The sequence below is a fragment of the Phaseolus vulgaris genome, chromosome 3 (genome assembly GCF_051622355.1).
Source record: "Phaseolus vulgaris cultivar YP4 chromosome 3, ASM5162235v1, whole genome shotgun sequence".
NCBI lineage: Eukaryota > Viridiplantae > Streptophyta > Magnoliopsida > Fabales > Fabaceae > Phaseolus > Phaseolus vulgaris.
Window position 1 is genome coordinate 9,925,197 of NC_143500.1, and position 14,533 is coordinate 9,939,729.

Here is a 14,533-nt window from a genome sequence, read left to right on the forward strand (position 1 = left end):
CCCAAGAATTTGAATGAAGCTCTCAAGGATAGCAACTGGATTTTAGCCATGCAAGAGGAACTGAATCAATTTGCTCTTAATGAGGTCTGGACTCTTGTTCCTAGAATACCTGAGATGAATGTAATTGGAACAAAATGGATATTTAGAAACAAGATGGATGAGCATGGAGTGATCACCAGAAACAAGGCTAGGCTTGTAGCTAAAGGGTACAAACAAGAAGAAGGAATAGACTATGATGAGACATATGCAGCAGTGGCTCGATTAGAAGCTGTTAGACTGCTGCTTGCCTTCTCCTGCATCAAAGGGTTCAAGCTATTCCAAATGGATGTGAAAAGTGCCTTTCTAAATGGCTATATAAATGAAGAGGTATTTGTTTCACAACCACCAGGTTTTGAAGACCATCAACATCCAGAATATGTGTTCAAACTCCAAAAAGGCTCTCTATGGACTCAAGCAAGCTCCTAGGCAATGGTATGAGAGGCTAAGTGACTTTCTCACCTCACAAGGCTATGACAGAGGCACATCAGATAAGACCTTGTTCATTAAGAAGAAAGGAGATGACTCAATTCTAGTCCAAGTATATGCGGATGACATCATTTTTGGATCAAACAATGGAGAATTGTGTGAAGCTTTCGTGAAAGTCATGAAGAGTGAGTTTGAAATGTCAATGATGGGTGAGTTGAACTACTTTCTAGGCTTGCAGGTCAAACAACTCAAGGATGGCATTTTCTTAAGTCAAGCTAAGTATTGCAAGGATCTGCTGAAGAAATTTGAAATGGACAAGTGTAAACCAATCAGCACACCCTTCTCAACAAGCTGTCATTTGGATCATGATGAAGCTGGAATTTCTGTTGATGAAACCAAATACAGAGGACTCATAGGATCACTACTGTATCTCACTGCCAACAGGCCAGATATAATGTTTGCAGTGTGCATGTGTGCAAGGTTTCAATCTGCTCCTAAAGAATCACACTACAATGCTGTCAAAAGGATTTTGAAGTATTTGCAAGGAACTAAAGAAGTTGGCTTGTGGTATCCAGGTAATATTTCATTAAGCTTAACTGGTTATTCTAATTCAGATTTTGCAGGTTGCAAAATTGACAGAAAGAGTACAAGTGGAACCTGTCATCTGCTTGGATCAAACTTGATCTCTTCGCTTACGATTTTCAATTACGTACAACTTTTCTTTTAAACTGACAACTTTTCTTAGGAGTTCTCTTCGCTTACGATTTTCAATTATAAATCCCTCTTTTCACTTATATTTTTCTCTTTGCTCATGAGTTCTCTTCAATTACGGTTTCCAGATGTTTTTCTCTCTTCACTCAAGTTTACTCTTCTCTCAAGACCTCAAACTATGATTTTCTCACTTAAATTTTTGTTTGCTCAAGGTCTCTCACTCTATGACTTCCTCTCTTACTTTAAGTTTTGGATTCCTTTTTAGTTTTTAGTTTTCATACTTACCACATCATCAAATAAAAAATAAGAAAAAAAAATTAAAAAACGACATAAGGTTTACAAATACTGGGTTTATGTATATCAATGTTCTTAGAATGGGTCACGTGGAGAAAAAAAATTACCCAATATTTTTGAACCTCCACCGTACATAATTTTAAATTTTCTAAAATACCCTTCATTCCATAAATGAAAATCTATTTGAAAGAGATTATTTGTTTTGAAAATAAAAATTCGAAAACAAAAATCAAAATCCTATTCTGAATAATAAAAATGCACAATATAAAAAATTCATTACGGAAAAAGAAATCCAGAAATATATTTTAAAAGAAAATTCAAAATATGTTTTTATGTGTACCCCATTTTATTTAAGAACATTTTGTCTTTCCATACTGAAATTGGGTGTAGTTCTATGAAGAAGTAATTTCCAAAATTAATTTATTGGATAGAATGAGGTACGGCATTGAAAGGTGTCCTTATAACATTTTCTATATTATATATATACACACACACTTAATTAACATAGATAAATTTCTAACTTAAAAAAAAAATTTAATTAATTGAATAAAAATAAATATATGTAATTTAATTTTACGTATAGCGGAAACTCCTTTTAAAAAGAAGTTAAAATACCCGGATGATTTTATCTTTAGATATTTTTAGTTCGTATGTAGTACCGACACTGATATGACACGGACACGGATACGAAGATACGTATAATATCTAAAATGTAGGACACGGAGACACAAATCTATATATTATATAATCATGAATTATATAAATTGACAATAAAGATTTATGTGCACAAGTATATTTCATATTATTTTTTAGAGTAAAAAAATATTTTTCATGAATGATTCAAAATGATTTGTTTATTATAAAAATTTATACAATAAATTTGAGTTTTTAGAAAATTAATGTTTTTTTTTTCAAAATTGTCCTAGAACCGTACTAGAATTGTCAGAAATTCTAATAAATACTTTTTGAATTAGACATTTCATTGATACGAGTGTCAGTATTCAATATATCCGATATTTACAAGCCATTTAAGAGAAATCTCTTAACTATATATAATCTTATCTTAATGTCGCTTCATTTTTTTTTTGTCATTTATATTTTTGCCATCCTAATACTCATTCCCTTTTTATTCTTCGTGTTTCCCGCCTTTCTTAAGTTTGGACTCTGGAGTTAGAAGCCATTAGTGCTTGTAAAGTTAATTCGAACAAGCCGTGCCTATTTCCATGTTCATTTTCTTTTAAGCCAAACGCTGCTGGATTCTCTGTTTTTATCCCTCTCATCACAACCTAACAAAAACATTATCACACTCTATCGTCATTCTCGTTCATTCAGTTGCCAAAAAATCGAAAATCCCTATCTTCTCTTACCTCCATCTTCCGGATTCCGTATCCATTGAGTTCTCTACGCTTCACGGCTATGTAAGTGGCGCATTTGTTGGCGAATCTCAACATTGCGTGCGAGTTTCAGCTGCAATTTCGGTAATATTTTAGTAAGTTTGATGTCTATGAAGTTCAGATAATTTCGGTTATTGAACACGCATAGATTCGGGTATACTTGATTTGTGATAAGTTTCTTTTTAGTTTTAAGCAACTTTAGTGTAACAATCATGCATGTACCTCCGTTTATTTTCATCTAATGCGATTATTGGAACACTCGTAAATATATCAAACTGCAGTTGCTATATCTTTTTGGTAATGTTTACGATTGATGATCTATTGCCGAACAAATTTCTGATTTAGGAGAATTAGCCTAAAGAATGATCTACAACGTCAAAAAATGGTTCAAATGCTGGTTCATTGAAAATCCTTTGTGAAATTGAACTCATCTTAAGTTAGAAATATGCTTGCCAGGATATCCGCTATTGTAATTTTCTTTATTCTTTTTATTATCGTTAGTTGTTAGTGATTGGTATTTTTATGGATTAGTTTCACAAATGCTTGATTGATTCATTCTTTCTCTTCTTAGTCACGAGTGGCCAAGGAACTTGTATGGTTGGATATTATTATTCCCTACTTTTTAATTTCAATATGGCGATTTTGTATTGGCTGTGGTGTAGATCAGAAACTTTGGCAACCTTAAGGAATGACAGAACAACACAAGGAATCCTCAACTGCAGATTCAAAGGAGAAAAAAACATCACAAGGTTTTTCTCTACATTGTTTTTTACTTCTATGATGTAGTGAGTATTAGAAGTAGATTCTTTCTAGTTCTTTTTCGGAAACAAGTAATAACAGTATGAGAGGAAGGGATGGATGATCTTGGAATTGATTGCATTTGAAAGTGCATTAAGTTTTTAATAGAATTTACTAGTCAGCACTGTTTTGGAATTAGTATGTTGATGGTTCATAAGAGTTAGATAAGCATAGGAATTTATTGCAGTTCATTTATAGCGTTCTTAAGGGCTACTATTTTTTTTTAATTCATGTACTCCTTAATCCAAAATATTGATGCAAGATTCTTAGGTGCTTGCAACTTCTTGTAATTTTTTTGCATTCTCACCTAGTCCATGGGAAAACCAAACATTTTCTTCTCTTGTGGTTGGGTGAAAACAACAATAAGGATATATGCAACTATTACCAATTTCTTTACAATTGTCCATTCAAATAGGTGATGAAATTGGAAAGGAATTTCTTAGCTCGTGGAAGTCCATGTCAATGGAAGATGATGATGCAATTGACTTTGGCTTTGACACTGTTTCTAAAGGAAAGAAGAAGCCATTTGACTTCGAAAAAATGTAAGTCTTCCTAACTTACTAAAGTTAATTTAGGTTTTGAAAAGGGAAATATAGACGGCAAGGGTGCTGTTATTGGTTTCATTCTGAATCCTCTGTTTTAAAATGCTTTTAGTTTGTCAGGTTCGATATTTTACACTTAAACTGGAGAAGGGTGATACAATAAATTCAAAGTTCATAAATTTGATATTTTTTGCATTTCTATAGTGGTTATGATGTTTTATATAAAAAGAGATTTTCATTTAAGCAACAGATTACCAGGATAAACATGTGCTTATGTAGTACAGCTTTGACTTATGACTTTGTAGTTCCTAATTCAACTTGTTACAAATAATCCTTGGTAGGGACCTTAATTTTAATCTGGATGGTGAGTTTGGCAAGATATCATCATTTAAGTTGGACATGTCAGATCTTGATTTTACATGCCCACCAAAGAAGAATTCCCAGTCTAAGGATAAGAAAGGAGAAGTTTCTGGAGCAAAACGGGGAAAGCAAGATGAGTTTAACTTCAACTTTGATTTTAACGAGTAAGTAGGTGAAAATATTTGAGGCTATAATCATTTAATGCACACATTTGTTATGTTTGGTTTCTGAAGCATCAGTTGAGTGATTTGAAGGTATATGTCTATTCTTAAAATTTTGTATCATTTTAATGGCATAGGTTGGATAGCTTCAATCTTGATTCGAGCTTCATGCAAGTAGATACTACTTCCAACAGTAATCCAAGAAAAAAGGTAGTAAATAACGAAGGAAGTGATGAAGAATGTGCTAAAAGGCCTAAAAGCAATACTGATGAAGGTGTTCGTGCATCTAATGATAGCACGGCTGTGAAGTCCCATGCACCAGAGGGGGTTGAAACATTTAAGGTTGAGACAAAGGTTGGTAACCTAGGGAATCTAGTTTCCAAACAGGATGGTTCTGTTTCCAATATTTCATCCTCTGGGAATCTTGACATGCAAGAAAGAGACTTACCTGAGAAGGAAAATTTAACAGAATCAATATCTGAGCAGGTTATCGATATGCCATGTTCTGAGGCAGTAGGTCAGAGTGATTCAGAACAGCACACTATCTCAGATCAGCATACAGAGGTTATTTCATCCGGAACAAGAGAGAGTGGTGTTTCTGGAGATAAACAAGAAATTACTCATAGGACAACATATCAATGTACGGAAATGTTTTCTTCTGGAACCAGAGAAATTAATGTTTCGGGTGACACACAAGAGATTAATGATAAGGCAACAAATATGAAACCTGATACTGTTGACTTACAATTGGAGCCTTCCTCCTCACATCACATCACTAAGTCAGATAACAGTGTTGGAGAAGCAATTACTCTAGGTAGAAATGCCCAAGGAGTTACTAATGACCCTGAGCCAGAAAATAGGTATACAAGTTATGAAAATATTAATAAATCTGATGCCTTGAAGGAGATTTCATGCCATAATGACAACAAAGAAACAACTTCAGTGTGTCACTTGGCTCCTGCAAACAGGTAAAATTATCACGACCATTTTACTATTATGTCTTTATGAATATTATATTATAGTTTCTTTCAGTTATTAGCTGAGTTTCTGACAATTCTGTTCGGTAAGGTAGCAGGCATGGTTTTTTCCCCTTCAGATATATACTGTTTTCACAATTTCACTCATTTGATGCAGTAAATGTGTAGTGGAAAAGATGGTGTTGATTAAAGATAATAAACTCCATGATATGCAGTCAAGTATGTTTAGCACACCAGAGGGCAACAGATCTTTAAAGCAGTCATCCACAGTTGGGACCAAGGGTATTTCCCTTGGCAACAAAAAAAATACTGAAATGGTCCTTGGATCCATCACTCAAAAACGGTGTGTTATGCTTGTGAAACGATTATAGTTATTGCCGTAGAATGGTAAAATGTCTGATTTATATCTCTTAACAGGGAGAACTTGAGGCCAAAAGACACAAAATTTGGAAGCAAAATGGCAGCTGATTCCCTCACAGATTCCAGCAAACTAATGAAGGATGCAGCAGCGTTGCTTGGTAATAAAGATGATCTTAGAAGTAGTAGCGATACCAGGTAATATGTATGTTCCTGTGAATCTGTAAAACTAGAAGTTTCTTACTTTCTAGTGACTCTTTTCCACTAGCGCTGGATAAATGATATTTTGGCATAAGTTAGATTGTTACTTCATTGTAATGAATGTGACTGTTACTTCTGGTCATGCTCAGGGAGGGCATTGTTTCTGATGTGACACCATGTTCAGGAACGTTGGCAGGAAATAAACAATCATTTTGTGAAGAAGTAAATAACAGCAAGATCACAGTTCTAGAAAGGGCCATGCCAAACAAAGATGTTAATATGTTGAGGTAAGGCAACTTTGTGTGAAAGATATGACTTGATCTTTATAAATAGAGAAATATGTACAACCAGTATTATCCAATCGAAATTCGAATCATGAATTATTTTTTATTTATTTTGAATAGTAAGATAGATGATAAATAAACTTATAAATCTACATAAATATAGAGAAAATAAAAAAACAAAGAATATAATAAAAATTATATACTAATTTAAACTAATTTTCTTTTTTAAAAAAATTAACAAAGTTTATAACATGAATATCTTTTTATTATCGACAAACACAATTCCTTCGTTTGATCTAATAGTCACATAACCCTTGCTCACGTATCTTCATCTAATAAAACTCACGCTTAAGACATTGTTTGATCTCAATAGTACAACCATAATATATATATATATATATATATATATATATATATATATATATATATATATGAGCAAAAGTTTGTAAGCTTGTAGGTTGATAAACTTTCTTCTACAAAGATATCTTCTATTTATAGAGAAGTGGGAGAAAGAGTAGTTGCAAATCCTTTTTTTAGCGGTTGAGACACTTGGAAAAGTTCTTCGTTCCTTAGCTGTTTGCATTAAATGACCTTCATGCAACATTTAATGCAAACTTCTATGTGAGCTATCCTTCTATGTCACAACCATGATTTTTCATGTTTGGTTAGGAGGCAATCTATATCAGAAACAGAAATGTCAAGCAAGTAAATATTGTTGATTCTTTTACCAATCAACAATACTCCCTGTGTGTTAGACAAGCTGATTTCATATATATTGGGTTTGAAGATGAGTTGATAGTTCTTGTCACACAAATGACTTATACTGAGGAGGTTGTGCTTTAAACCTTCTACGAACAACACTTCATTGATCAAAAATGTGTTTTTGTCACCTGCAGTGCCTCTGTCAAGAATTCTTTCTATGTTATTGTCACCATATGTGACATGACCTTCATGCTTGAGATGCCACTTCACAAATTTGCTATTGTCTCCTGTCATATGCTTTGAGCAGCCACTGTCCAAATACCAGAGATTAAGGAGCAAGATTTGGTCCCCTTAACCCCTTATTAATTTTGGTCCAACAGTGTTAATGATACTTTTAGGTACCCATTTTACAAGCCCTTTTGGCAAATCAAACTTTCTAATTCTGCAGGTTCTATCAGGATGACCCTTCTTCAAACAATAAAAATAGGTTGTTGAGGGTTTGAGCAAGGACGGTTTGTTTTCAAAAAAAACTTACAAAAGATTTGTGTTTGACACTAGGATTGTAACCAAGCTATATAGGCTCTTCTTCCTTTTCCTCCTTTATCAGATTTCCTGTTTCTCCTTGTTTGTAGCATTGGGACATTCAATCTTGATATGTCCTTGCTTTCCACATCCAAAATAGGTATAGTTAGAAGTATTAGAATCAATTGGTTTTTAGAGTTATACCTTTTTTATGATTGAGCCTTGTCCTTGTCTTCCTTTTTCGAGAATCTACTGAATTTTTTTGTCAACAGATTCAGTGTCTGAGTATCACTGTAATCACTTGACTCTACCTAAGTTTTCTGAACTGCAAACTTTGGAGTTACCCCTTTGATTTGTTTTTCTTCAATTTCTTGCTCATTCAATCGATTCATTTATCTAATGTTCTCTGAGTTTGCCAAATAGTGAAGTAGTGGTCAGATTGTTGTAACCTTTGGCTGCCATGTTCTATCAAGGCATTTCAGAATCTTGATGTTGAGCTCTTCTTTATCAACGTTTTTCCAAGAGATTTTCGCAATTTTCACAATTGTTCAAGTCAGACTCTGAAAATTTCATAAAAATCAACCAACTAAAATCATTGTTCAATCGATTGTAAAATAGAAAGCAAACATAAAAACAAAATATAGACCAGTTGTTATGTTTATTTAACCGATTAAATTACTATCCAAAAACCAGAAAATGATAGTACAATAAAAGGATATGAGCACATTGAGATTTCACTAAACACAAAATAAAAGATTACACAAGGACTACAAGCAAGAGCTTTGTTTCTTGAACCCTTCAAGAAAAACAAACTCACAAACATAAAAAAAAACCAGAAACCCTATCTGGATCCGCCTAAGAACAGATTACAAGTAAGAATGAAATGAAAACACCTGAGTCTTTTACAGAGTATGAAAACAACAAATAACAAACTCAAGAAAAGCTTCTTCACACAACAGAATGATCCAAGATGAAAAATAATCTCCAAGAACTCAAAGACTCTTTTGCAATCTGTTTTCTCAAGAAATTCGTTACTTTTAAAATGTTCAGAAAACACCTTTATATAGGTCTTAATGATTGCTAAAAAAGTTTTTCAAATTAATGAAAACAGATTAGTCAATTAAAATCAGATTGGAAAACATAACATAAATCTGTTAGAAACATTTAATTGATTCTCTTAAATAACTGTTTATTTCCATCTAACAAAAGAAATCAACTTAAAATACCCGGTTTATTTATCGAAATAATTGGTTGATTTCATTAAACAGAAAAAGACAAAAAATTTAATATTAAAGTCTTAAGGTCACGTTAAAAACATTTGACTTTTAAATCATTAAAAAGACTTAAGTATTTTTATCAGTTGATACGATAAATCAACCTATTAAAATACTTTACTAAAAGACACAAGACTTCAGTTTAAGTGATTTTAAACTATTAAAACCTGAATGAACTAATTCAAAAACATAACGAGATTTTAAAACGTTTTCTTAAAGATGTTTTGAATTATAATACTTAGCGAAAGAAATACAACAAAATCTACCTAGACACACACATCCACAACTTTGCAGACTTCAAGGTTGAGCTTTGAGCACATCAAATCCATCCACTTTAGTAAGCATTGTCTAAATATGGTCAAAAGAAATAAGAGTTTCACTTGATTAATTATTCATTTATATTATATGTCCTGGATTGAGTAAAAGGAATTAATTGAAGAATGAGATGAATAAAAATTGAAGAGTAAGTTGATGGAAGAATATGAAGAAGATGCATATTTACAAGTATTTGTGTCTCGTTCCCAATAGTCTCTTGTTTATGTGGTTCTTAATTTTGTTACTTCTAAGCATGGTCATAACTATGATTAAAACAATCTAAAGATGTTTCTTCATATGAGCTTTGGTCCTTACCATGATCATTGGTCCCAATTTTCTGATTAAAACTAGTTCCTAATTGTTCATCAAACTTGTTTCCTTTCCTTTGATGCTTGGATGTTTAATTTATGATTAGCTTCTCATAGATCACTTACTATAGATTCTTTTTTTTAACCATTTCATTCAATGTATTTGGAGTCTAATATTTTACATCGTTTTAGTTGATTTCTGGAAATTAATGCTTGGGTGTTGAGAGTTTCTAGTTATAATTTGTGCTTTGAAGTTCTTTGGGATTATCATAAGTCGGAGCATAACATTCTGTATGGAATTTTGCAGTTCTCAAGTTAATCTGTCCTGCTTAACAGATAAGCCAGCTATAATTACTAACCAGGTGGTATCTGTAAATTCTCAACCTGAAGCTTCAGGCAAGGAGTCTTCTCAGAAATCAAGGATAACTTCCGTAGAAGGAAATAAACTTACTTTGAAAAATTTCAAAGTCACTCCTGCTCTTTCAAGCTTAAAAACTTCAAGGTTGAGTGCCAAGTTGTTGTACTTCCTTCTTCCGTTCTCTTTAATTTCTTGCAGAGAATGTTTAAATAATTTTGATTTATCGGGAACTTTGGGGCTAACAGGATTCTAACAACTTCTTTACACCAAAAAGAAACAAACTCCATAGTAAGCTCTGGCCAGAGCATTCAGATACAGGGTATTACAAGATCAAAGAATGACAATCCTATTGACATCAATAACAATAAGAAGCCTTCAACCCCATTCTTGAAGAGAAAAACTATTGAGGTTTGACATTTTAAAGTTTTTACCGTTTGAACGATTGAAGGTAAAATTCATCACTTTCAATTATTTGACACTCACAAGCCATATCATATCTACAAATGCTATTGACTTTGGGTGCATAATTCTTCCCCTTGGACCCTTGGTTGATTCCAATTCAGATGACTGGAATGGTTTTTTTCCTTCAAAGAAGAAAAAAAAGTGTAGAACGTAAAAAGAACTTCATAACAATGTTACTCTAACATGAAGATATGGTATCTTTACACAAATGCATAGAAGCTGATTGTTACAGATATGATACGTTTGTTACCCTAAGACTCAATTCCACAGGTTTCTGAAGCTGATTTTACATCGTTGAGGTCCCTAAAGCGCATCTCTCAGTCTCTTAGTAAAAGCAGGTTCTTAGAAATAGTTGATTGCCTTAACTATTTATGATAAATTATGTAATTTCTTATGCCGGTACTTCTGGACATGTAACTATTCTTAACTGCAGAGATTCTAAAGAATTATCAGAAGAGGTTATTGGAGAGGTACACAACCAAAGATTAGGGATTGGCATATCTGATGTGTTGTCATATATTTTGATGATTACTGCTTAGTACTGATAAATACAAGGAGTTAGGGATATTTGTCAAATCCGTTTTAATGTCTTTCATTGATCGTGATATCATTCATCTATACATATTGCATACATATTTAAAACCATAAATAGTACTAATGGCACAATTATTCTAATTGCTAAAATCGGGCAATCTAATTATAAATAATGAATACCCCGATTTCTAATATAAATAGACAGATTTTATTCCACATATAACAGGGAACATTAAGCACAAACTCCCCTATTGACAATATTTAAGTGGGATAAGTTTAGATAATAAATTTTTATTTCTCTATAAATTTACCCAAATATCCTTCTATGAAGTCAGGTGGAGAGTATGCCCAACAATTTACTTTACAAGCAATCAAACTCTGGACTTAAAAGTCCACCAGAGATTAAAGTGATGGAAGTGGAAATACCTGATTCTTCTAAACACATGGAAGATAACAGCAATGTTGAAAAGGCTGAAGCGTATATGAAAGAACTTGAAGATGTGAGTGATCTGAACATTTTATCATTTATATTACTGTTATGTTAAAATTATTCAATTAACCAGGTCATCAATATCTAAGTATATTTAAGCAATATAGGGGTGATATTGAAAAAAAAGAAGATAGTCTGCTGGAAATGGTTACCTTCTGCCATCTGCATTTGAAAACGGTTTCATACAATTCAAGAATTTGATCTGGCTACTGAACAAACACCCTACTATGCTATTTTGTACCACTAGAATGAACAAATACTTTGTATTTATTCTGTTTGAAGTACCACTAGAACAGTCCACCTGTGTTTTCACAGGTAGTAAACAAATAAAAAATTGAATGAACATCTCTCTTACTCTCCAAGCAAGTTCCACCAAAATAACCCTATTTCTCAAATTAGTTGCTGTGACACTGTTATTTGCTTTACTATAAGCACCGTATTAAGACATTTTGAAGGAAGTTATCATATGAGAGATGAGAATATTAGAGCAACAAATCTCAACTTGTATAATGAAAGTAAACAGTTAATATTAAGACTAATTATAATTTATAACAATCTTAACCATTTATATGTGTGGTTGTATGACTAGGATTAACTTCTCTCATACACTCTCACTAGATAAGCTCCCATTTTGAATACCAAATCTTTGTGGACCAAATTCGGATTGGTGTGTGTAAAAATAAAATATGGCTTTCGTTTCCCCGAAGTAAAACAGCAAGTAATTTCTTACATTTTAGAATTTGTGAGTAGACATGTTAGGACTATCAAGCCTGAGGCGATTTATAGTCCTAAATTTCCCGCCTTGTGTAATGTTTTTTATGCAAGCAAACCAAAGTATCACTTGGCTTGCTTAACAAAATCATAATTGTGTACACTTTCAAGTTGCAAATTGTTTTTGCACTGAATATACTTACATAATTTTTAATGGTGGATTTCTATGCAATGTGATTTCTTGCAGATTTGTAGCATGCTGAAAAAGAAGCACGAGGAAGCAAAAGACTTGTTAGTTCGAGCCATTGTGAACGACAACAACTTGCTGATGCTTAATCACCCCATTTATGAAGAAGAAATATCCTCCCATTATATTTTTTGTTCATTTTCTCCTAGTCGTTTAATTTTATACATTAATGCTGGTTATTTCCTTGACATTTTGTGAACATTCGGAAGGTTCAGAAATTTGCTTCCCAGTTGATGTCTAAGGGGATCCAAACTTGATCGGCTACAAATTATTGCATTCGGAGGTATGTATGTAGAAAGATCTTTGCTACGTGTTGCCTATTCTAAACAAAAAAGTTGCCACGTATTAGTGATCATCTGAATTTAAGGACTGAATACATGTATTCCTTCAGCGTTATCTGAACTTAACTAACATTTTTGTTTTCCTTACAATAAGAAATTAAGAATTTTGTCATTTGTTTGGTCTATTGTGGTTTTAAATTTGTATTTGACCCTTACCTTACGCATTCATTAACTCAACTATCTTTTTAACTACGTACAGGAAAAGGAAAAAAAAGAGAAAATAAACTTTAGCTTTTTCAATCGAAGCCAATTGCGTCTTAGAAAATTCTACTGTCAAGACTTTTTGGCAGTGTCAAGACTTTTGGCAGAGAACAATACGATGATGACTGTTTCTTCCTGCACCTCCATACCTTTTTCTTTCATCTCCATAAATTTTCGAATTTTCAAAAAAGCCCCTCTATAATATTTCGAATTATGTAATCCGGAAGTCATTTTTTAAATTTGTAATTAGCTTCTGGATTACATAATTCGGAAGTCTTTTTTTCAGATGCATGCTTACTTTCCGGATTACATAATCTGGAAGTCTTATTTAGCTTCTGGATTATGTAATCCGGAAGTCTTTTTTCAAATGAGTTTCCAGATTACATAATCCAGAAACTATTCTATGGGATGAAACAAGAAGGATAAAAATGTATTTTCATGATGTGTATAGAGGTTGCGGAAGAAAATATGGAGGTGAAGGAAGAAACAGTCTACGATGAGTACATTTGCAAAGCTAAAAGTTGGAGTCCATCAATGAATACATTTATAATCTTCAAAATATACAACACAGCGCGCGTGTATATATATATATACCATTGAACTTAATAAATTATTTAAATTGACCATCAAAATTTTTATATTAAAAAATATTTATAAAAAGGTTAGTTAAATATAACAATACACAAATGAATATAATTATTCATCTAAAAGTCTAAAAGGTGGATATTTCATCTCTTTTTTATCATCATTATTGAGAAAGACAATCTAGAAGACATTACCGATTATATAGATATATTTCTTACATCTAATTCTACGAGATTTTAACTTGAGAAAAAAATGATCTTTCTCCCCTTTAATGTTATGTAGAAGCCGGGTGAGAGTTATGCTAGAGAATCCAAAAGAATGCTTTCTAAATTTGACGCTTTGTTGTAACCGTATTGGTTTTGGATGTGCCCGACAATGAGTCACCTAATTGAAGAGGGTGCCTAAGTTTCATAGTACTCCACTGTCAATGAGTGGTCAGATTTACCGATACGTGTAAATAGTAATTATAAGTTATACATGATCATCAAGAATCATCTATGATTTTCTTCCTCAATCTAGTTGCGAGAAAGAATCTCGCAATTCTTTAGATAAAAAACAGACTGTTGGAAGCTTAATTCTTCCTTCCATCAACTCAAACCCCTGCCTGGAAGGAAACGAAGAACTAGCACTAAACGAAGAAGCATGATATTAATTAGCTTTAGATAGACATCACAAAAAGACATAGTTGAATCAGCTCCAAAACAAGTCTGACAAATTAGCCATCATTCACAGTGGGATCTTTCGAAGGTCGAAAGGCAACATGGAGAGAAATGGGACTAGCCCTTTTCTTTTTCGTATACGACACAGCTATACACTCACTTGGCAACAGATTGGAGAGTTGCATGCCTCCAAAATGAATCTTTAGGCACAAATGTCCAAACACAGAATTTATAAAAGCTTATGACAATTAGGAAGTGCTCACATAAATACAAAAAGAAT

At 32.8% G+C, this 14,533-nt stretch overlaps 1 protein-coding gene across 2 annotated transcripts; it reads left to right on the plus strand.

Annotated features, from left to right (window-relative positions):
* Nucleotides 1-2,652: 2,652 nt before the first annotated feature.
* LOC137806522 (uncharacterized protein At4g18490) lies at nucleotides 2,653-12,933 on the plus strand. Of its 2 annotated transcripts, XM_068606707.1 has the most exons (15): nucleotides 2,653-2,948; nucleotides 3,527-3,613; nucleotides 4,078-4,204; nucleotides 4,546-4,728; nucleotides 4,863-5,693; nucleotides 5,860-6,045; nucleotides 6,120-6,257; nucleotides 6,410-6,547; nucleotides 9,973-10,167; nucleotides 10,269-10,431; nucleotides 10,756-10,823; nucleotides 10,919-10,955; nucleotides 11,355-11,519; nucleotides 12,468-12,578; nucleotides 12,668-12,933. In XM_068606707.1, exons 2-15 carry the CDS (start codon nucleotides 3,553-3,555, stop codon nucleotides 12,722-12,724), a joined length of 2,460 nt encoding a protein of 819 aa, XP_068462808.1. In that variant the 5' UTR covers nucleotides 2,653-2,948; nucleotides 3,527-3,552; the 3' UTR covers nucleotides 12,725-12,933. The 2 variants fall into 2 exon arrangements, 1 of the variants encoding a protein (XP_068462808.1); XR_016519404.1 differs by lacking the exon at nucleotides 10,269-10,431 and having other exon boundaries at nucleotides 2,688-2,948.
* The last annotated feature ends 1,600 nt before the right edge of the window (nucleotides 12,934-14,533 follow it).